At 39.3% G+C, this 25,306-nt stretch overlaps 1 protein-coding gene across 1 annotated transcript in view; it reads left to right on the top strand.

Annotated features, from left to right (window-relative positions):
• Nucleotides 1–852, top strand: part of slc45a2 (solute carrier family 45 member 2) — a 75,105-nt gene extending 74,253 nt beyond the window's left edge. Inside the window, exon 7 of the mRNA XM_028803036.2 lies at nucleotides 617–852. Within this exon, the coding sequence (XP_028658869.1) occupies nucleotides 617–841 (225 nt within the window). The 3' untranslated portion in view covers nucleotides 842–852. The remainder of the gene's footprint in view (nucleotides 1–616) is intronic.
• Nucleotides 853–25,306: the final 24,454 nt, after the last annotated feature.

Raw genomic sequence — 25,306 nt, 5'->3', positions numbered from 1 at the left:
CATCCTCTGATACACAGACTTGGACACATTATTAGTGTTGTTTCCTTGTGTCATAAGTTGTTTTGGGTCTTACAACAGACACCCTCTCCCAGGCAACCCGACCAAGGTTGACCAAGTGTGCATCTTGTGGTCCCAACACATCACCCCTTTTCAGCTAGGCCCATCTTGATGCCCTTTCTGCAGCCTCCACACTGTTGTTGACGGCTCTTCTCCTACTTGCACCAATGATACACAGCGTTCTATAGGCTTTACTGAGGGAATGGCCTGCAAACCCTCAGCAACACACTTGCACTGGTATGCACCTGGTCCACTCTTTTCTATGGCAGGCCTCCAGCAGTTCATGGTAGTTTTCCTTCTCCCTTTCCTGCTCCTCGTCCATCCTCTTCTCCCAAGGCACAGTTAGCTCCAGAAGGATGAGCTGTTTTGCAACCTCGGAAACTAGTATGATGTCAGGTCTCAGAGTGGACCTGGTAATATTTATTTATTTTTTATTAGTAGGTTACACATTATGATTTCTACACTATTGAAGTTTTTAGACCTTTTGAACATTTTATATAGATTTAAATGCTGTACACAAACATACTTAATTTGCTGCTTTTCGTTTCCTTTTTTTCAGATAAAGAGACAGACTGGCAAGTCACCAGAGGAAGGTAGAGGAATGGGTGTAGACTGTGCTGCTCTTACATGCATGGTTCAGTTGGCACAAATCATTGTTGGAGCAGGTCTAGGAGCATTGGTCAACCTGGCTGGTAGTGTCATTGTTGTAGTAATGTCTGCTTCTGCTGTGTCTTTAATTGGCTGTTTGTTTGTAGCCATTTTTGTCAGGTTTGTGGATTATTAAAATTTAATTCAAACACCATTTTTGTGTTATTTTTTTCTTTGTGTTGATGTTTTTTAGTATAATCTCATGATCTTATGAGAACAGAATCATTTCGCTAATTGATTTCAGTGCTCTCAGCTTTTCAGATGCTTTTCCCATTGCAGTAAAACAGTTTGGAAGTAAAACAGTAGCATCAAATGCCACAGCAAGACAACAAGAAGAGAAACGGAATAGAGGAAAGTTAGTAATAGTTCATAATTATTGTAGTACTTACTATATTTTATACAGTACAGGTGCTGGTCATAAAATTAGAATATCATGACAAAGTTGATTTATTTCAGTAATTCCATTCAAAAAGTGAAACTTGTATATTAGATTCATTCATTACACACAGACTGATGTATTTCAAATGTTTATTTCTTTTAATGTTGATGATTATAACTGACAACTAATGAAAGTCCCAAATTCAGTATCTCGGAAAATTAGAATATTGTGAAAAGGTTCAATATTGAAGACACCTGGTGCCACACTCTAATCAGCTAATTAACTCAAAACACCTGCAAAAGCCTTTAAATGGTCTCTCAGTCTAGTTCTGTAGGCTACACAATCATGGGGAAGACTGCTGACTTGACAGTTGTCCAAAAGACGACCATTGACACCTTGCACAAGGAGGGCAAGACACAAAAGGTCATTGCTAAAGAGGCTGGCTGTTCACAGAGCTCTGTGTCCAAGCACATTAATAGAGAGGCGAAGGGAAGGACAAGATGTGGTAGAAAAAAGTGTACAAGAAATAAGGATAACCGCACCCTGGAGAGGATTGTGAAACAAAACCCATTCAAAAATGTGGGGGAGATTCACAAAGAGTGGACTGCAGCTGGAGTCAGTGCTTCAAGAACCACCACGCACAGACGTATGCAAGGCATGGGTTTCAGCTGTCGCATTCCTTATGTCAAGCCACTCTTGAACAAGACACAGCGTCACAAGCGTCTCGCCTGGGCTAAAGACAAAAAGGACTGGACTGCTGCTTTGTGATGAAAGTAAATTTTGCATTTCCTTTGGAAATCAAGGTCCCAGAGTCTGGAAGAAGAGAGGAGAGGCACAGAATCCACGTTGCTTGAGGTCCAGTGTAAAGTTTCCACAGTCAGTGATGGTTTGGGGTGCCATGTCATCTGCTGGTGTTGGTCCATTGTGTTTTCTGAGGTCCAAGGTCAACGCAGCCGTCTGCCAGGAAGTTTTAGAGCACTTCATGCTTCCTGCTGCTGACGAACTTTATGGAGATGCAGATTTCATTTTCCAACAGGACCTGGCACCTGCACACAGTGTTCTTGATTGGCCAGCAAACTCGCCTGACCTTAACCCCATAGAAAATGGGTATTGCGGAAGATGCAATACGCCAGACCCAACAATTCAGAAGAGCTGAAGGCCACTATCCGAGCAACATGGGCTCTCATAACACCTGAACAGTGCCACAGACTGATCGACTCCATGCCACGCCGCATTGCTGCAGTAATCCAGGCCAAAGGAGCCCCAACTAAATATTGAGTGCTGTACATGCTCATACTTTTCATGTTCATACCTTTCAGTTGGCCAACATTTCTAAAAATCCTTTTTTTGCATTGGTCTTGATATTCTAATTTTCCGCGATACTGAATTTGGGACTTTCATTAGTTGTCAGTTATAATCATCAACATTAAAAGAAATAAACATTTGAAATACATCAGTCTGTGTGTAATGAATGAATCTAATATACAAGTTTCACTTTTTGAATGGAATTACTGAAATAAATCAACTTTGTCATGATATTCTAATTTTATGACCAGCACCTGTATATATCTTACAAATGGTTAACAAACACAGATGTAATATGCACATCTAATCAGCAGTTCTAGTCAGGGTATGCTAGACTAAAGTATTTTCTTTCGATATTTCATCTCAACAGTTATGAGAGTAGAGAGTTTCTTAAAAAATGAACACAACATGACAACATCACACTAAACTTCATATCAGTCAGTCTAAATATTTCTGATGGTGAAAATCATATTATAAAACTAGGAAACTCAGGAGGATGATGGAGCTCACCACTTGGCCTCAAGCTTCTTCCCACTTCTCATTAGTACTCTGAATCCATCATACTTGTCCATATAGTATATGTCAGAACATCTGTTCACTCATATTCATATATACCGGGATAAAGCACTGATCCCATACTTAAGTTAATTTGTGATTTTTATGGGTGGGATATCGGAAGCTTGGATGGTATTCACTTTGTGCACTCCAGCACTGAGTCCCTGCTATCTGCAGATAATGATGTGCTTTTTGGCCTCGTCTGATTATAAAAGCACCTAAGCCGCATGCAGCAGAGTGTAGGTTGAGAATCACAATTTCCAATCTGAGGACATGGTCATCCCTTACAAATCAGAGGATTGTCCTCTGTTTTGACAAACTTACTACAACCCAAGGAATTGGGGTATATCGTTTTCATGAGTGAAGGTAAAGTGAGTAAGAGATTTGACCATATTACAGTGCTGGTAAAGTGGGAGCTAAATCAATCAGGTATAATGCTGTTTTTTTAACACTTTTTCCCATAGGAATTGCCCAACAATTCTTTGTTCTTTTTTGAGGCAAACTGATACACATGTAGCCATGTTCACTGCCACACATAGACGGCAAGGTCAAATGCAGCACAGTTGTGAACCAACAGGCTAGATGTTGTAAAGTTTCAGTGACCTACCTCAGAAACCAAAAAATGCAGAGACGTTCAAAGAACGCTCATAAATTTCACAGTTATTTCCGCCTATTCACAGATCTAACTTGTTTCTGCCTTTCTAATACGATATTTAACTTAGATGGAGGGATGCATGAAAATGCATCTTCAAAAGGAATCAGCAGATAAAGGTTATTCCCACACTGAAAGATCAGAAAAAAAGTAAAAGGCAGAATGTTTTAGCTGTATAGCCATCATTGTGTCTGAATAGGAAACAACAGATTACATAGAGAAAAAAGGAAACAAAGTCAGGGGAGGTGAAAGACCAGAGAGAGTGTGACGAAGCAGCCATTAGGAGAGATGAAGAGAGAGAGAGCAAAATGTTAATCATTTTAGTATTGGAGAAATGTGAAAAAAAAAATGCACACACACATGACATCATGACTTGAGACACTTAAGGCAGCTGGAAGAGGTTCTGTGATTTGATGCGACAAAAATTTGTGTTTTTGGTTCCAAATGCTGGATTTGGCATAAGTTAAACACTGTGCATTATAAAAACACATTATCGTCACTGTGAAACATGAAAGGAGCAGCATCATGCTATGGTGATGCTTCTCTCCAGCAGACCCTTGAAGGTTTGTTAGGTTAGAGGCTGAACTCAGGAATACGTAAGTAGATAAGCCTATGGTTTCCTGGGAAATGGATGATCTGTCAGAGAGTCTGCAGTTTGTGTGGCGCAGGAATTGTGCAGCTGATGTAGATGTGAGCAAAACTAGAGCAGCACAACAAACAAACAAACATCTTTACTCTTTACCCTGTACGCCTCGGACACGAAGTAGAACACCAGGTCATCCATCCATTGTCCAACCCGCTGAATCCGAACACAGGGTCATGGGGGTCTGCTGGAGCCAATCCCAGCCAACACAGGGCACAAGGCAGGAACCAATCCCGGGCAGGGTGCCAACCCACCGCAGGACACACACACACCAAGCACACACTAGGGCCAATCCACCTAACCTGCATGTCTTTGGATTGTGGGAGGAAATCTGACACCAGGTCATGTCATTTGCAGAAATTTTTTGACGATTCTGCACTAAAGGCACATATTGACAAGAAGAATGAAAGAAAGTATAGGCGTCAAGTGAAAGGCTTAGTTATATAGAATTGTCTGCAACTTAACATCAGCAAAATCAAGTAAATGCTTACTGACTTTTTTGCGCACTAAGGAGCTTCAGCTTTTGGTGACTATTCAGGGAGTGAATGCAAAATTGGAAAACTGCTGCATGTAGTTGGGGTTCAACATGAACATCAGGCTGGAATGGCCTCATAACTCAGTGGAATTAAATAAGAAAGTGCAGAGCAGACTCTTTTTTTTTTTTCCTCACAATAGTGACATTTTTTACAATTTCTGCTTCTCAATATTTTACACTGTGGTGTGCCTGGCCAGTGACATCACTTCATGAGAGGCCCACAGAACCAACAAGCTAATGTAAAAAGGCAATGTCAGTTATGGGATATACTCTCGACCTCCTGGAGTTGATAGCGAAGAAGAGAAAGAAGACAAAACAGAGTGACATTATGAACAATGCCGCACATCCTCTCTCTCTGACACACTAGCATTGTGTACTTTCAGGCAACGAATTATTCAACAGAAGTGAATCAAGACATGTTACTGAGTCTCCTTTATACTAACGGCAATATACTTTAATAATACCTCACTGACACATCTTTTTTTATCTTTAGCTTAGTTAGAAACTTTTCTTTCATTTTAGTTATTCTGCTGTGTATTTGAGAGGGAGGTTTTTGCTTGTTGTATTTATTTAATTATTGAGCTTTTGTAAAAATGTTGATTTCCCTTCTGGGGAAAAATAAAGTGCTATCTATCTATCTATCTATCTATCTATCTATCTATCTATCTATCTATCTATCTATCTATCTATCTATCTATCTATCTATCTGTCTGTCTGTCTGTCTGTCTGTCTGTCTGTCTGTCTGTCTGTCTGTCTGTCTAAAATAAATTCAGGAAAACCTGAGGCAGTCTGCAAGAAATTTTCCAGCAGCATGAACCCAAGTATAAATCCAAAGCTACATAGAAAAGGCTTAAAAGCAATGTTACTGTCCTGGAGTGCCCAAGTCACAGTCCAGATCTCAATGTAATTGTGATTTTTTTAGCAGGATTTGAAAAAAACTTTTTTCTCTCAATCCCCACGAAACCCAACAGAGCTTGAGTTGTTTTGCAAAGAAAACAGTTGCAGTGTCCAGATGTGCAAAGCTGATAGAGAGAGAGAGATCAATATGTGCAGGCAAACTCTGGGCTGTCAAAAGTGCATCTCCTAAATATTGACTTGAAAGGGGAAAATACTTGTGCAATTAATTATTTAGCATTTTATATCTGCAATTAACTTAAACCACTTTGCCGAGATCTATTTTCACTTTAACATTAAGGAGTTAATGTTTATCAATGTGAAATAAGCCAAATTAAATTCATTGTGATTTAATGTTGTATAACAATAAAATGTGAAAATGTCCAAGGGGGTGACTTTTAATAGGCACTATAGCTCTTTTCACTTTTATGGACAGAATTTCTAGGCGCAGCCAGGGCGTTGTGGGGGTCCGGTTTGGTGGGCTCAGGATTGGGTCACTGCTTTTTGCAGATGATGTTGTCCTGTTTGCTTCATCAGGCCGTGATCTTCAGCTCTCTCTGGATCGGTTCGCAGCCGAGTGTGAAGCGGCTGGGATGGGAATCAGCACCTCCAAATCCGAGACCATGGTCCTCAGCCGGAAAAGGGTGGAGTGCCCTCTCAGGGTTGGTAGCGAGATCCTGCCCCAAGTGGAGGAGTTCAAGTATCTCGGGGTCTTGTTCACCAGTGAGGGAAGAATGGAGCGTGAGATCGACAGGCGGATCGGTGCGGCATCCGCAGTAATGCAGGCTCTGCATCGGTCTGTCGTGGTGAAAAAGGAGCTGAGCCGCAAGGCGAAGCTCTCAATTTACCAGTCGATCTATGTTCCTACCCTCACCTATGGTCATGAACTATGGGTAGTGACCGAAAGAACGAGATCGCGAATACAAGCGGCTGAAATGAGTTTCCTCCGCAGGGTGTCTGGGCTTTCCTTTAAAGATAGGGTGAGAAGCTCAGTCATCCGGGAAGGGCTCAGAGTAGAGCCGCTGCTCCTCCGCATCGAGAGGAGTCAGATGAGGTGGCTCGGGCATCTGATCAGGATGCCTCCTGGACGCCTCCCTGGTGAGGTGTTCCGGGCACGTCTAACCGGGAGGAGGCCCCGGGGAAGACCCAGGACACGCTGGAGGGACTATGTCTCTCGACTGGCCTGGGAACGCCTTGGGATTCTCCCGGAAGAGCTAGAAGAAGTGGCCGGGGAGAGGGAAGTCTGGGCATCTCTGCTCGGGCTGCTGCCCCTGCGACCCGACCTCGGATAAGCGGGAGACAATGGATGGATGGATGGATATAGCTCTTTTAAAGTTGATGATGAAGAAGGTGCTAATGCTTTATGTTTGTAAAATTATAAATTGTAAATTTAGCTGTAATGACCCATCTGTATTCTTAGTGGAACAGTCATTGTATTGTATAATTTAATTGTGTAAGTTAAATGCTATTGAGCACATAGTTTTCACTGGCACTTCAAGGGAGTTTTCAAAATGAAAATAGGATTTTTCCTTACTCCATGTTTCATGATGACACATTGTACATTCAAAGCAACTTAGTATCATTTCAAACAATAAAATAAATAAGTGTTCATTGAATTTAAAGGTTCCGCACGTAGGAAAACTAACACGTTGAATCTTGTTAATTTAATGAGGGTAATTTCCTCTTATCTCATTTGCACAGTTTTTGTTAATTGTACTTAACAAACACAAGTGTACACATTTTTTGAGAAGTATTATATTCCTGAAACAAGTATAATGTGCCTGATGCTGTCATTGCTAGTTTCATTTGTTACCAAAAATATATAGTGGGTGTATGGAATTAAATGTTTTTTTTAATTAGACACCTTTGCCTCACTCAAAATTACCATAACAGTAAACAAATTAACATACTTGTAATGGCCCTTTAAACAGATATAAAACTTCCTGAAAAAAAAAGTAAGGATTTTGAAAAAGTTCCTCTGACCTGAAATAAGGATCAGCATCAGACAGGAATACAGCAACATTACTTGCGCAGAATTTAAAGTTCCATTAACTGGGTAATTTTAGTTTATTCCATTCCATTGCTGTATTGCAACATGAATTTGTTTGCTAAAAACTACTTTCTAACAAGCATTGCGTGCTTACATTTTTATGATATCTATTCTAAATGGATTTCATGTAGTTAATTTTATTATATTATGAGAAGTTGAAGTGCACATAGTACATTAAAATAATGCACATTCCTACAAGATAATATCACAGTGAGTATGCAATATATAGATGATCTACAATAATAATAATTATATTATTGTTTTCTTCTTATATAAAACATGCAGAGCATATGATAATCCTCTTTAATAAAATCCCTGTGTGTGTCCAGGTGTCCGTGTGTGTGTGTCTTCTGGTGAAGAGCGCATGCGCGGGGCACGGTGCGATGCGCGATATTACTGTCAGAGAAAGTTAGAGGCGTTTTACGGAAATACAAACCAGTATTACTGCGAGAGGAAATTAAAGGTACACAATACAGTGACTCATATTACAGCCACATACAAGCCTGTATTACTGTCAGAGGAAATTAAAGGCATGTTACCGACGCGCATGCCTGTATTACCGCCAGAGAAAATTAAAGGTAAATTACGGACGTACAAGCCAGTGGACGTACAAGACAGTATTACTGTCACACTGAATTAAAGACACATAATACACGGCAGCAGCTCAGCAAGTAAACATCAACAAAAGAAAGGCTGAAAGAAAGAAAAATACGACCAACAAAAAGAATGAGGTCAAAGTCCCTTGCCATTTAATATAGACTGTTCCTACTAATGTTTATGCACTACTGTTCTAGCGCCCGTTATTGTAACGGGCTAAATGACTAGTACAGTATATTTTGCTGCAATGTTTCATTTTCACCAAAAGAAAAGAAAGCCTTAATACTAATTAAATTTGGTTGTTTCGATAAAACACTTCTCTTGAAATTTTCATAACTCTTTCCCTTCAGTCCTTTCATTCATAGTTCATCATTAGAATTTTTGATTGTGTTTCACACTGTTTTACAAAACTTATACAACTGGAGCTTACATTTGGCTGTTGGGCAGCCTTATAACCTGTGCATTTAAACTGTTCCTGAATCTAATGTTGTAAGTCCTACTGGTCTAAAGTGACTATCTAAGATAGCTAATGTCTTCATTAACACTGTTTTCATTTCTAAGCCACCATATGTTCTATAATAATAATAATTCATTACATTTATATATGTACTATATGTCCTGGACAGAAGAGAGCCATGTATACTAACTTAATGGCTTCACCATCCTCTTTTGCTTTGCAGTTCTGACCTGAGGTGCTGTATGCGGACATGATGCAGCTCGCTAACAAGCAGAGTCTCCACTACGTACCTACAGAGGTAGTTAACCATAAATAAAGACATCCAGGATTTCCTCAGGTGCCTAAGTAAGTAAAGGCATTGATCAGCCCTCTTGACAATAGCCAAAATGTCTTGTGCTAGCTTCAGTTTATCAGCGTTTGTAATCAAAATGGGGTGTAAGGCTGCATGATGCTTTGAGGTGTTCTGAGTGCAGTGTTAGGAGGAAAATGAAGTGAACACTGATGTAGTGGGATAAAGAGAGGCCAATGGCAGAAAAAAATAGGGACAGGATGAGAGAAGGATTTTAATGTGGTGGACAAGTGTAATGAATACATCACAGCATAGTGAGCAGTTCAAGACAAGTGTACAGTCATGACCAAAAGTGATAGCTAAAAGTGACAACTGAGTGGCTCGGGGAACAAAACATTGAAATTTTGGGTCCATGGCCAGAAAACTTCCCAGATCTTAATTCCATTGAGAACTTGTGGTCGATCAACAAGAGGCGGGTGGACAAACAAAAACCCACAAATTCTGACAAACTCCAAGCATTGATTATTAAGAATGGGCTGCCATCAGTCAAGATTTGGCCCAGAAGTTGACTGACAGCCTGCCAGGGTGAATTGCAGAGGGCCTGAAAAAGAAAGAAGGGCCAACACTGCAAATATTGACTCTTTGCATAAACTTAATGTACTAGGGTGTTGTACCGTGTTAGCCATTATGAATGTAATGAAAAGTCAAGCAAAATGACACCTTTTATTGGCTAACTAAAAAGATTGCAATATGCAAACTTTCGAGGCAACTCAGGCCCCCTCTTCTCGAAAGCTTGCATATTGTAATCTTTTTAGTTAGCCAATAAAAGGTGTCATTTTGCTTGATTTTTCACTACATAAACTTAATGTGATTGTCAATAATCAAATGAAATGCTTGTAATTATACTTCAGTATACCATAGAAACACCTGACAAAAAGATCTAAAAACACTGAAGCAGCAAACTTTGTGAAGACCATTTCTTGTGTTTGGCCACAGCTGTACAACATCAGAGTTTTGTTTACTTTATTTTGTCTTCTGAGTTCTCCCATTTTGTTCAGGTTTCTGTAGTTATTACTACTAACCTGCAGTGGGTTGTCGGCCTGCCCGAGATTGGTTCCTGCCTTGTGCCCTGTGTTGGCTGGGATTGGTTCCAGCAGGCCCCCGTGACCCTGTGTTCAGATTCAGCGGGTTGGAAAATGGATGGATGGATTCCTACTAACTAAATTAAAGTTATTTGTTTAGCTCTTGTTCTTGCCTCTAATATAATTTGAATTCAGTTGATTATTTCTAGAACAGTTTATGCACTTTCAGTCCAAATGAACTAATCTTGAGCCGGCTACGGGATGCATAGCTGCATTTATCTGCAGCTTTTAGTTCACTTCATAGGAAGATTCAAGCAACAGTGTGATGCGTGTTTATATAATTCCACAGACCAAATATCTTTGTTTTAAGAGTTTTAGTAAAATTTCAAAATTTTATATTAAAAAAGAAAGTTTCTTGTTTAAAAAAAATTCTGTTTAAGGCTTTTATCTTGTTTCATTTCTGTAAGTTTGGTCTAGCAAAAGAAAATCCGAGCACATCTCTCCAGTTTTAATGTCACTACACTGGTTACCTGTGTCATTTAGAATTGACTTTAAAATCCTGCTTATGGTTTACAAAACCTTAAATCATCCCTCTCCATCTTATATTTCAGAATGTCTCTCACTGTACACTCCAAATTGTAACCTTAGATCTTCAAATGAGTGTCTGCTTAGAATTCCAAGGGCTAAACTTAAAAGAAGTGGTGAGGCGGTCTTCTGCTGTTATGCACCTAAAATCTGGAATAGCTTACTGATAGAAATTTGCCAGGCTAATATGTTGGAGCACTTTAAGAAACTGCTAAAACACAGTATTTTAACAAGACTTTCTCATAGCTTCATTTTAGTTTAATCCTAATTCTCTGTATATGCATTTAATTATCATTATTATTCATGGTGGCTCCGTAATCCATACTAACCCCTACTTGCTCTGCTGTTCTTTTTCCGGTTTTCTGTGGTGGCAATCTGAGAGACCACCACCTGATCAAAGCACTGTGATGTCCCTACATTGATGGATTAAAGGCCAGAGATCCACATGACCATCATCATCAGGTTCTCCCATGTGAACCCTGAATACCATTAGGACTGATTGAGGTCATTTATGTGAGGTAGAATGCCTAGAGGGGGCTGGGTGGTCTCATGGCCTAGGAACCCCTGCAGATTTTACTTTTTTCTCCAACCGTTTGGAGTTTTTTTTGTTTTTTCTGTCCTCCCTGGCCTTTTACTCCATGTTAATTAGTGTTCCCTAATTCTATTTTCTTATTTATTTTGTCTTTTCTCTCTTTCTTCATTGTGGAAAGCACTTTGAGCTACATCATTTGTATGAAAATGTGCTATAGAAATAAATGTTGTTGTTGGTCATACAGTCGTACATCTCCTATTCTATTTGCAAACATATCTAACAGTCCGTGCTAGCAATAGGACTACGTCCTCACTGGCTTAATTAACACACTCCGTTCCACAGATATAGCTAAGAAAGTTCTATCTCATGTTAACTTACAAAGGATAAAAGGCGATACCATATTGTAGGCAACTATAAGAAACTGGTATTCTATAGGAATTAAGCAAACACTTATATGAATTTAACATCAAACATTAACTTCCTAACACTGGCTGTTACAGGGTGAGTGCACTGAATGATAATGATGTTCAGAACATTTTGTTCAGTTTATTTATTTATTTTTTTGTACACACTGTCAATTTTTTTTAAAACAACTATAAAATGTCAGTGTACCCTACTAGCAGAAATGAATACTTGTTGCTAAGTAAGCCAGGTTGTCTTGTTTTACATGTTCATTGTGCAAGGAAAAGCTATTTTCTTCTGAAAATTGAAACTTTTCAAAGTCCAGACTCTGTCTCCTTAGAAAAAATCACTCTGTTTCTTCTCTTTCATTGAGAGCACATAATCTGACACTAAGAAAAGGATCTACACGTGTGATGGACGGCCAGCAGCTCAACCTGGCCGGGACGCCCAAAGAGTGGAAGGATGGGAGAAGGCAGCTACTCTGGGACACTGCCTCCCCCAGGATGCTAGATGAAGATTTCCCTGCAGTATAGCGGTGCCCCGGATTCCCGCAGGGCACCATGGGATCTGGAGATGCTGCAGGAGGATCTGGGAAGTTCTACTTTCTACATAGCCCGGAAGTACTATCGAGTCATGGGGACAGAAGCCCAGAAGTACTTCCGGGCTGACGGAAAACTTGATTTCTCCATCTGACCCAGAAGTGCTGGCAAGTCATGTGGGCAGAAGAGCAGCAGCACTTCCGGGTCGGACCATATATAAAGGACTGCTGAAAACCCAGCAAGTAAGCCAGAGTCGGGTGGAGGTGGACAAAGCTTGCTGGGAGGTGTTGGGGAGAAAAGAGAGAAGACAATTGTAATAATTATTGTGTTTATTTACTTGTATTGGTGGTGGCTGTGGTGCTTAGGTCACTATTTATAGAAGAAAGAAGAATAAAAATACTTTACCCAGCGTCCTGAGTGTCTGTCTGTTGGGTTTAAAGGGGCAACAATGACCTCTAGCATCCACGCCTGCGACTGTTCATCAATGTCTTGATGTTGCTAAAGGGAGTGCTTGAAGATTTAACCAATCACTTTGTACTTCCTGTTTATTGGTTTTCATGTAAACAAATAAAGTTTGTGAATGAAGGCTTCAAGTCAGTCTCTCTTTCTGATGGCTACTATAAGATTGTTCATTACTTCTCTACAACAACAACAACATTTATTTATATAGCACATTTTCATACAAATAATGTAGCTCAAAGTGCTTTACATGATGAAGAAAGAGAAAATAGACAAAATAAATCAGAATTAAAATAAGGGAACACTAATTAACATAGATTAAAAGTAAGGTCCGATGGCCAGGGAGGACAGAAAAAACAAAAAAACTCCAGACGGCTGGAGAAAAAAAATAAAATCTGCAGGGGTTCCAGGCTACGAGACCACCCACCCAGCCCCCTCTGGGCATTCTACCTAACATCAATGATCAGTCCTCATTGTATTCAGGGTTCTCATGGAAGAACTTGGTGATGATGGGCATGTGGACTTCTGGCCTTTAATCCATCAATGTAGGGACATCACGGTGCATTGATTAGGCGGTGGTGGCGCAGGTCGCCACCCCAGAAAACAGGAAAAAGAACAGAAGAGAAAGTAGGGGTTAGTACAGATTTTGAATATGTATACCATGAATAATAATGATAATTAATTGAATATACAGAGCATCAGGATTAGACTAAGATGAAGTTACAAGAAAGCCATGTTAAAGTAATGTGTTTTTAGCAGTGTTTTAAAGTGCTCCACTGTATTAGCCCGGCGAATTCCTATTGGTAAGCTATTCCAGATTTTAGGTGCATAACAGCAGAAGACCGCCTCACCACTTCTTTTAAGTTTAGCTCTTGGAATTCTAAGCAGACACTCATTTGAAGATGTAAGGTTACAATTTGGAGTGTATGGTGTAAGACATTCTGAAATATAAGATGCAGTGAGATGATTTAAGGCTTTGTAAACTACAAGCAGTATTTTAAAGTCAATTCTAAATGACACAGGTAACCAGTGTAGTGACATCAAAACTGGAAAAATGTGCTCAGATTTCTTTTCCTAGTTAAGATTCTAGCAGCTGCATTCTGCACTCGTTGCAATCGATTGATGTCTTTTTTGGGTAGTCCTGAGAGGAGAGCGTTACAGTAATCTAGTCGACTGAAAACAAAAGCGTGAATTAATTTCTCAATGTTATAAGGGGTCTAACGTTTGCTATATTTCTTAAGTGGAAAAATGCTGTCCTAGTAATCTGATTAATATGTGATTTAAAATTCAGGTCAGAGTCAATAGTTACCCCTAAATTCTTTACCTCCGTCTTGACTCTAAGTTCAGTTCCATAAAGGGTACAAGTGAATAACAATGTGAAGTCTCCTACTGTTGGTAAACTGGGTTGAATTAGAGGTTTGAAAGTAAAGACAGCCCCAGTCAGAAAGCAGCCTGCCATAAAGGTCCCTATTGTGAAATTTGCAAAGTTCTACAAGGACAGTGAGACAAGTAAGAGGTTACCAGTATGTTAGATAGTTGGCTTTGAAATTTCTTCCAATCCCCATCTAGAAAGGAATCTAGAAGTTTAGTTGGTACACTTTGTGATAGATGCATGGCATAGGTGATCTGAAGACAGATCTGAAAACATCATCCACCTATTTTCCAACCTTCACTCCAGTTAATGGTCATGGGAATCCAGAGCCTGTCACAGCAGAATCAAAAAACAGAGCAGGAAATCAATCTCAGGACAGGATGTCTGTTCATCAGAGGGCTCGCTTACACACACACACTCACAAATAATAATCATAAATTACTTTGCGTTTATTCTACATCTTGAAATCTTATTAACTGCATTGTATTCAAAACTGCTTTAAGCTCAATTGCTTGTAACTTTTTGAAATTGTGTTGCTGTCCTGACAAGCTCCTAACGAGAGCCTGCTATTGTCATGCACAACTCTGTCTGTTCACTTCAAAATATGGGACTTTACAAAAATGGAAATTACTAACAGAAGCACTAGGCAGTGAGGGAACTAGACTGGATCAAATGTTCTAAATTGAAAAACCATCTTTCTAAGTTTTCACTTTGTTGACATATAAAACAAAGCAAGAAGTGTGATTACAGGAATAGCATAGTTACCAGCAGACAGATCACCTCTGATAAGGATGTTAAGATTAAGATTTGGTAAACTGGCAACATCGAATTGGCCCAGTGTGAGTGTGACTGAGAGTTTCCTAAATGTACTGGTGACCCTTCCAATGCCAGTTCCTGCCTTGTGTTGAGTACTGCTGGAATTGGACTTTGTTCCCTGCTACCTTAAAATGAATAAACAAGTTAATTTCTTATAGTAAAACATATTTGTAATAAAGACAAAAAATGTCAGTGTTACAAAAACTAAATTTGTTCAGATTCATGCCAAGATTATTGTTTTATGCACTAAGTGTAGTAGTAGTATTGTCAGTGAAATGAGAGCAATAAAACCTTGGTTATTCTGGCAGGGTCAGAGGGTATTTGAAATTTTGGAAACTCTACAGATAAATGTACTTCCATCTGCAAGAGTTTTATATATATAATTGGATCAGATAAAGCTCCGACATAACATCTTGACAACTTGGCCTCCTAGCTGTTAAGAAATTGGATTGTAAAGTACACGTTTGACAGCTCAGTCCACTCCACTGACAACTTCACGTTTAACTGCTCACAATGTAGACATGAATGGGCTAACGGTGATATAGATACAGTACAGATTAGAAAGATGCTAATTATGAAAGGGTCAAAATGATTCTTAGAGGCACTTATACCTGACATATTCCAGCATTAAGTGTTTCCATTTGCAGTTCTTAAACCTAAATGTAAACTTTATAGGGACATTATTACTGCATGTCTGTACCAACACTGCAACACCATCTGATAACAACATCAGTTAGAGTTCTGTGGTGCGGCATTATGCTATTTTAGATTCTGTTGAAACCACAAATAAAACTATCTATCTATCTATCTATCTATCTATCTATCTATCTATCTATCTATCTATCTATCTATCTATCTATCTATCTATCTATCTATCTATCTATCTATCTATCTATCTATCTATCTATCTATCCATTTTCCAACCCGCTGAATCCGAACACAGGGTCACGGGGGTCTGCTGGAGCCAATCCCAGCCAACACAGGGCACAAGGCAGGAACCAATCCCGGGCAGGGTGCCAACCCACCGCAGGACACACACAAACACACCCACACACCAAGCACACACTAGGGTCAATTTAGAATCGCCAATCCACCTAACCTGCATGTCTTTGGACTGTGGGAGGAAACCCACGCAGACACGGGGAGAACATGCAAACTCCACGCAGGGAGGACCCGGGAAGCGAACCCGGCAGCGCTACCCACTGCGCCACCGTGCCGCCCTTCTATCTATCTGTTATATAGCTGCCTTTTCTATCTATCTATCTATCTATCTATCTATCTATCTATCTATCTATCTATCTATCTATCTATCTATCTATCTATCTATCTATCTATCTAAATGCTTTTATATGTTTAAAATGTATAAAGTAGCATGCAAAGATATTATAAAAGACTAAAGTGTATGTTTTTTGTTCAGCTCTCACCTTTGTTCCAAGTACTTTATGAGCAAAGACTGAAAAAGCACAACTGCCTACCTAAAGCCCTGTGCTCTCAGTGCAGTTCTAAAAGAGTCTAAGATCTTTGTTAAATGGCAGGTGATTCTGAGAACATGAAGTGCAGCCAGAAAAAAAATTAAAATGTTTCATTTTAGAAAAGAATTAAGTAGAAGCTGTTGTCTTGATTAATTGCTGGTTAGAATGAAAAGTGACAGACGCTCTGGCCCTTAAGGAACTCTGTTTAATCAATCTGCTTCATATCTGATAATTTTTTTTTTATTATTTACTCTGTACTTTTGCTATCAATAGTTTTGTAAAACTCTTAGTTAATAGTGCATGAATTTAAAGACTCAATGAAAAAATGTAGATTGATTAAGTCTTCAGTGAATGCTATTAAAAGCTGTATTCATGTGTGAATTGGTAGATCCATGAATTGCCTTTAAAGATTAGCACCTCTTTCACATCATTAGATGAATAAATGTGAAGGGCTGAGAGCTCCTGTCATCCATCAACAATATTCTCTGTTAATTGTTAACTCAAAACACAAATTTTATGTATAATGGATTATAAGTCACCTTCAGTAAAAACAACAATAAATAACAGATAAATACACATAGAAATAACAATGATATGTACATTTTTTCAAAATTTATAAATAATTTTGTGAAAATAGCACAAAGCCAAAATATTTAAAAGGCTTGAGCACACTCCCTCTAACCAGTCAGTCCGTCAGTCATTATCCAACCCGCTATATCCTTAAACAGGGTCACGGGGGTCTACTGGTGCCAATCCCAGCCAACACATGGCACAAGGCAGGAACAAATACCGGGCAGGACACACACACACACACACACACACACACACACCAAGCACCCACTAGGGACAATTTAGAATCGCCAAAGCACCAAACTTGCATGTCTTTGGACTGTGGGAGAAAACTGGAGTACCTGGAGGAAACCCAAGCTGACACAGGGAGAACATGCAAACTCCACACAGGGAGGACCCGGGAAGTCAACCCAGGTCTCCTTACTGTGAGGCAGTAGTGCTACCCACTGCGCCACCGTGCCACCCTCCCTCTAACCATTTAGTACAAATAGTGGTGTTTCTGGACTACGATGTAGTAAAGCACAGTCTCACCAAAAGACGTACAAAATAACTAATAAGCTTCCCTCAGTAATTTAACATATTCTTAATATGTTTATAACAACTTTTAGCTTTCTCTTGTAAAGCTTTTTTTTCTCAAATTTTTTATCATATGCTCAATGAAATTGCTTATCTATAAAATACTGCTCTTATTGTACTATGCCAAGATGTTGCAAGCCTGTTTCCTGCTGAGCACTTGGATCAATTTGGCCCTGAAGTTGTAGCCTTGGGTGTGTGAGCACAATTGCAACTTGAACAATCCATTTTAGTGATGGGGCTTGAAGGTTATCAGCAGTATTAAAGCGACCAGTGGGTAAACAATGAAACAGGTTAAAAGGACAGATGAAAGTTTACTTCCTAATCAGATTTGGATTGTCTCTACAAGAAGGGGTTTTATGCATTCAATGGCATTTTGATATATTCTGCGACTTTGAATGTACCAGCTGTCCATTTTGCACATGTGTAGGCCAAAGCCTGCAGGTAGCAGTTGAAATACTAGTCTACTAGAGGTGAACCTTGTGAGAGTGAGAGTCCTGACCTGCTTTGTTGAGCATTTTGGAGGCCTTGCTCCCTTTTTTCATCATGTTTATGAGTCTAAATCACAACAGAATGCTCCATTCTATCAAAACGAAAAAAAATGTAAAATTAGATTAAGCTCAGTGCTGAAAAAAAGCTTCATATTCTTCAAAAGGATTTTTGGGGACATATAAAAAATCTTTCCATACCATTATACTGCACACAATAGTAATACGAGGTGAGACACAAAAATAAGCGGATTGGTAAAAAAACTATTTATTGATGAATTACAGCATTCTAAATATTGTCACCTTCTGTACAAACTTTTGTCATGTGAAGTTCTTCGTGCAAAATGTGTCTCACTGATTCCCTGTCAATACCAGCCAACTCTAAGATAGCTCGAACACCTAGTGTCATACACGGGCAACTAGGAAGATGTTGTATGGACCAAGCAAAGGTAATTCCACGCCAGGCCAGGGGGTGGCCGTCACTTCCCATTCGTCTTCATATCTTAAATCCTTCTTGAGGCATGAAGGATTGAAGACTTCAGTGCCAGCTTAAGTGAAAAATTAAGGAAAATGTACTAAGTAATTGAAATACAAACACTGACTTTAATCAGTTTTAACACAAAAAGATGCCGACAGAAGAAGAGAAGAAGCGGGCCGCTAGGGTGGAGAAAAGAAGAGCTGCTCAGGAAGGAGCAAGCGCATCAACCTCTGAGCAAACGAATGCTAAACGTACAGAGAAAGAGGAGGAAAACTAGGAACGCTCAAGTCAAGTGTATTCACTGCATGTTATCCTGCAGTCCGCCGTTACTGGTAATACAATGATTGGCATTCAGTTTTGTTCCTTTTAATCTACAGAGCATATTTGAAATTACAGTAGCTCTAAGACCCTAAAAGAATCAATGTAATTTGGAGCAGGAACAGCTCATCTTGGAATGCATTTAAGCTTTTAATGATTTTATTTTCCTGTCTTTTATTATGAATATCTTTAAAACTACTTTGGTTGCTTTCAGATTGGTCATTACAGTATCTATCTATCTATCTATCTATCTATCTATCTATCTATCTATCTATCTATCTATCTATCTATCTATCTATCTATCTCTCATACAGTGCCTTTCATATCAATCTTTCTATTATGCAGTGTCTTTCATATCTATTGATCTATCTTTTTTGAAAATTAATGAAAAATGTTGATATTATTGACAGAGTTCACAAATTGAAAATCTAACTGACAAGAACATGGTTTAATAATATGATAAAATATGTACAGTAAAAAATAATAGTTTAAAAAACAGTTGCTGCATTTAATACAGGTTAGAAATATTATAGGTGAAATCTCAGGAACTGACTGGTCAGCTGGCCTGAGGGAATACAGGTTTTTAGGACATTAATAGGGTGGCTACTGTACTTGTAGTCGGTTTCACAAGGTTAGCCCGGAGTGAATGTATAAAATAAATTTATGACCCGGTGGAAGGCAAGTAGGTGATCGTAGACTATAGGGGGTCTTGTGGGTTACTGACATAGGTGGCTCGAAGGGTCCCAGTGGACACCAACAAAAGGTGACTGGGATGAGAGTTGGTTAAGGACCGTGTTCACTGGTATCTCATCCCTGCTGAGCATGCCTGAGGGGTGAACAGGGAGAGTCAAGAGACAGAGAAAGGGTCACTTCGGCAAAGTGGAAAGCGATGATTCTGACTCTCATTTCTATTATTGGTTTTAATTATTTATGGAACTTATTTATCAAACATATTTATTGATTTTAACTTCTTCACAATTGCACTGTTTTATGGATTATTTATTGAAGACTTTTTGTACTGTATTTTAAACATTGGTTTATTGATTGTTTTCATAAAAGCACTTTGCAGTTTTGCACAACAACTGTTGTCTGAACCCTCATTCACCCTAGTCCTTCTCTGTTATAACTATCAATGTACTGGGAAAATGAATAGGGCCATGGCTATGAACAACCAGCACATCGCAACCTTGCATTGGTTCTTTTTCCAATTATTTAAACTTAAGTAAGAAAGACATTAAAATAAAAGGTTGAAAAAACTACAAGGGGCTGTATTTGCCATAATTAATCTCACTAACCTCACAATGATGGGGAATGGCATGTACTCAGGCCTCTTGAGATTCTAATTTTTCATTTAATTAACTGCCCCAACAACCATCACCAATCCAAGCAGATGGAGAATGAATGAATAATTGATTCATGGGTTAATTAGCTTGACAAAGTTGCATGAAGCACACTTTATTAATGTTATTCTTATAATGAGTGCTCTTTATATACTCCATTCTTTGTATGTGACTCTCAAGAAATTCTACACCCTGTAGGATTTTGGCCTTATGTAATTTTCCTATTTTATTTTAGCTTATGTAGTGGCTTAAAATTTAATAATAAATGCTGTACAGTCTGCAGTGGGTTGGCACCCTGCCCAGGATTGTTTCCTGCCTTGTGCCCTGTGTTGGCTGGGCTTGGCTCCAGCAGACCCCCGTGACCCTGTGTTCGGATTCAGCGGGTTGGAAAATGGATGGATGGATGGATGCTGGACAGTGAAATGTGCAATTTTTCATACAAAAGGAGAACAAGTAATACAAAAGGAATGCACTTTTTTGTAATGCCTTAAACATTACAATATGTAACTATATAACATATTTAGCTACTTTTCTTTGTATGTAACGAGTAATATAACTAAGTTACATTTTATGATTCTTTTTAAAATGAATGTTCCTCAACACTGCCAGTAGATGTCTGTACATGTAGACGTTTAACTCCCTGAACCTGTCATTTGGGATGCACTTGGTTGCCCTCTTCTCCCCAACTTCAAATCCCAGTATGCCGTGACTGTAGCACTGGCAAATAGAACTGCACACAGTACTTCAGATGTGATATCACAAGTGCATTATATACTCTGAGCTTGACACTTCTAGATTTATATTTCAATAGTTTTTACAATGGGTCCACCCTGCGTGGAGTTTGCATGTTCTCCCCGTGTCTGCGTGGGTTTCCTCCCGGCGCTCCGGTTTCTTCCCACAGTCCAAAGACATGCAGGTTAGGTGGATTGGTGATTCTAAATTGGCCCTAGTGTGTGCTTGATGTGTTTGTGTGTGTCCTGCGGTGGGTTGGCACCCTGCCCAGGATTGGTTCCCTGCCTTGTGCCCTGTGTTGGCTGGGATTGGCTCCAGCAGACCCCCGTGACCCTGTGTTCGGATTCAGCGGGTTGGATAATGGATGGATGGATGGATAGTTTTTACAAAAAATGTACATGAAAAAAACTAGATGGAAAACTTTAAATGGGAGTTGTTTTGCTTTTATTATCAGGAAAATCTACCAATGGGGTAAAAAAATCTTATTGATGAGATTTCATAAAGTAAGCCAAATAATCATACTGTAAATATACATTTTTTGATAACTCAGTAATTCTTACAAAAAGGAAGATGATTTAATGTCAGGTTATAAATACTTTACACTTGCCTAGATTTTATTTTTTGCAGTGTAACCTATGGGAACAACATCTACTAGCTAAGAAAATTATTGTGAAAAACTGAATGGTCTCCTCAGAGTTGGTTAAACTTCTTGTGTTCTTATGGACAACTGAAAATGGATGAAGTCTAAGTGGTTGGTATGTCAAGGTTCCCCTGTGACACTCTGGCATCTAAACTACAACCGATGTGTTCCTCATATCTCGTGCTACCAGGTTAAGCTCCAGCCTTTGTGATCCTGGACTATGTAAATACATAAAATGGGTGTCTCCCAATATTTTCCATAGATTGTGACTTGAAACTGGCTGCGAATGATTGAGCGCAGGCATGGCGTTGTGCTCTGTGATATACTGCTTTCACATCCAGAACTGGGTCCCTACCTTGGACATTAAGTGGAACAAAAGAATACAGAAAATACAGAGAGAGAAAATGTTTTTGATTGTTATTATATTCTCTTTATTTCACCCACTGGTTTATCAGCTATAAAGCAGTACAGGATTTCACTGGCCAGTTTCCATGCCAAGTGCTTTTTTGCATAAATAAATGTGTTTATTTAATTTAAAGGTAATGACTAACATTCAGTTCTAAATATTATTAGAACTTTGAGCCATTGGAAGGCTTCTAAAAAAGGAAGTGATAATATACTAATAGACATTTGCTAAGGTTTCTTTTTAGATAGTGTTTTGTCATTCTACTTTCCCCTTTTGTATTATTGAAGCCTTTGTCAGAATGCTTCAGATCTCACAGACTGACCACTGTTTATAAGGTATTGTACTTTATAACGTCTCCCCACCTTCCCTTCTACATTTATAACTTCAGGCAATTAGGTGTAGTAAAAGACAAGCAGGAGGTAAGTTACACTTTAAATAATGTATTAATGATAATATTCATAAATAATAACAATATGCTGCGGTGAGCTGGTGCCCTGCCCGGGATTTGTTCCTGCCTTGCGTCCTGTACTGGCTGGGATTGACTCCAGCAGACCCCCGTGACCCTGTGTTAGGATATAGCAGGTTGGATAATGACTGACTGACTGAATAACAATACGCAAAGTACATTTGAATATTGGCAACCATACAACCTGATAAATGCTGATGTGTAGTTTCAGACTTGTTTGTTACGTAAAATGTCCAGTTTTGGTCAGCTTTGTTCAGAACAGGCTGCATGCCTGTCTCAATATGAAGATAAGTAAATAAATCAAGGTAAACAGGTAAATAACATTCGATCTGGCTTTTATATACAAAGTATACTGACAGCAAAAGTGCGACGTGCATTCTTTCACCCTCGTCATCATCTGAGTTCAAGTCTGCTATAGCGCGTCTTTATGTGAAAACAGCAGTGTCAGATCGGGGGGAGTGTGAACGTGACTGGGAGAATAAAACAGAATAAAAAAAAAAACAACGCTAACCTTTACAAGTACCATTGTGTTACAGACTCAAATCAAATGTATGTTTTTATTCTAAAATAGTAAGAATAAGTGCAGCTCGCTTCTCAAAACGGAATCGTCCAGGGTCAAACTCGTGTCCTTTTGATTACCAGTCAGCGGCTCTTACCGTTACGCCACCAAAGCAGTCGTATTAAAGATGTGTCAATGTCGCACCGTAACGCGGGTTCTTTTTCTGCAGTTATATTCTTGAATAGAGAATAGAGTTCTGTTATATTTGTACCTTTTGTGAAAGTGTTTATTTGATATTTGAACTTCAGGCTTCACACTAGGGATGCACCGATACCACTTTTTTGTAAAACGAGTACGAGTACTTGCATTTCAGTACTCGCCGATACCGAGTACTTGCCGATACCGAGTACTTAATAAAAACATGATTTAAATTTACAGGTAACAGCTTTAGTCATATAATTTAACAAAAAAAACAAGAAACTCTCGTCTATCCACTGGGAGGTTAGGCTAATTAGCGACACGGGGCTAACACTGCTTGTCCAAATATCCGTGGTGAAACTAAACGCAGAGGAGGCTTGCAGTAGGCTATGGATATGTTTTTTCACGGAGTCGTGTAGTTTAGGCAGCTCCGTGTCAGTCATGTAGCGGCAGCTTGGGACATCATATCTGGGCTCCAGAACATGGAGGAGACGCAGGAATCCCACATTTTCTACCTCTGAGAGTGGCTGGTCACTCAATGCAATGTACTCGATAATTGCCTGTGTTATTTTCACAGCACGTGGATTGTCTCTGGACATTTTCTCTCGTCTTGCAAGAGTTTGCTGCAGCGTGGGTTGTGTTGGTTTAGAAGCGTGGGTAAACTCTTTGTACTCGTTGTCGTGTTGGGATTTTAGGTGCTTGATTAAATTACTTGTGTTAAATGCGCTACCTTTTGAGCCTCCTCTGGACAATTTCGCTGAGCACAATTTGCAGTCCGCCTTTGTTTTGTCGTCTTCATTCACTTTGAAATAGTTCCACACGGCTGACATGTCTCGCCTCGTCTTCTCCCCGCTCTGAGCTGCAGCCGGGGCCTGGGGGCGGGCACTCGGCGCCTGTGATTAACCCCTTACACGCCGCTCAAACATAGACATTTCTCAGACCGTGGTATCGGTCCCCGGTATCGGGGGACTTTTAACGAGTACGAGTACTTTAGAAAATGTGGTATCGAGGCCGATACCAGATACCCGTTTCGGTATCGGTGCATCCCTACTTCACACATTATACACTTCCTGTCTACATTTTGTCAATTATTACTAAAACATGAAAAACGTTTCTATTTTAACTATGTGTTTCCATAGATTGTTGTAGACACAGAACACACATGAAATGCATGTATTTCAAATAACGATATATTATTTACCCTCTACAACTCTAACCAACTGACATGCAGGTAAACGGACTTGAGCTAAGAGAACTTTGTGTGGCGGTGTGGGGATGTGATAGCCAACTGCTTGCTGCTTATCGACACATTTTCAAGACAAAAGATGCTGATGGAGAGGTGCAAAGGGATTTAAGGTGGGGTGGATTTACGAGTTTTTTCATAGGCTTTGGTAATTCTAGTGTTAAAGGCTTCTGATACAAGCCAATTCCAAACAGCCATACTTCAGACCAATGGGGACCATGTGTTAAGTTGAAGCTTACCAATTAGGCTTTCCTGTGGGGGTCGACAGAGAGAGTCCCACAGAGAAACATTTGCCAAACTTGTTTGAGGCATCACCCCCAACCCTGTCATAAAATTTACTATCCTGACTTAGTCCTAGGGGGTAAACATGAATGCTTCTCACTAATTAAATACTAATATTTAATTAGCCTAAGTTTTGCCTAAGTTACAAATAAAGACATACAAAATATTTATCAACTTGTATGCAAAATTTCACACCACAACAGATAGTTTCATATAAAATATTCTTATTTGGGACACATGACCTTAATAGGGCAACCCAAGTCAAATTAGCAATCTGCAATGAAAATGTCTGAAGGGCCAGCTTGTGACATTTAATATGACGTGAAGAGCTCATTTTGAAAACTGGCCACTTCTCTTGTTTCTTGAAAATCAAAACCTTAGCCATTTAAACATTTGCTCTCAAAATAAGTCCAGTGGCAAAGGCCTGAATATTCATAAATTTTCAGTTGCTTTAATTGGTTTAGCACAAAGAGTTAGGTCAAACACACATTTGTTTGTAACCATGAGAAATTTAAAAGTCATGTAGTGACCTCCTTATGTTCTGGAAAAGCCAAAAGGCAATAAATAGTTCAGAATTCCTATTGTTATCTTTCTAACTGTTACAGTTTTTTTTTTTTCAGACATTCATATTGGTGTGCTGATCCTGAATTGTAATGGTGAGAATTGACTGCTGCTTCAGAAGACGTTAACATCCAGCCAGAGTCATGCTACAAGTCAAGTCAGAGAACATGCAATGGTACAGTGCGTTGCCGC

This window comes from Erpetoichthys calabaricus, chromosome 5 (genome assembly GCF_900747795.2).
Source record: "Erpetoichthys calabaricus chromosome 5, fErpCal1.3, whole genome shotgun sequence".
Classification (NCBI taxonomy): domain Eukaryota; kingdom Metazoa; phylum Chordata; class Cladistia; order Polypteriformes; family Polypteridae; genus Erpetoichthys; species Erpetoichthys calabaricus.
This window is presented reverse-complemented; position numbering and strand designations above follow the sequence as displayed.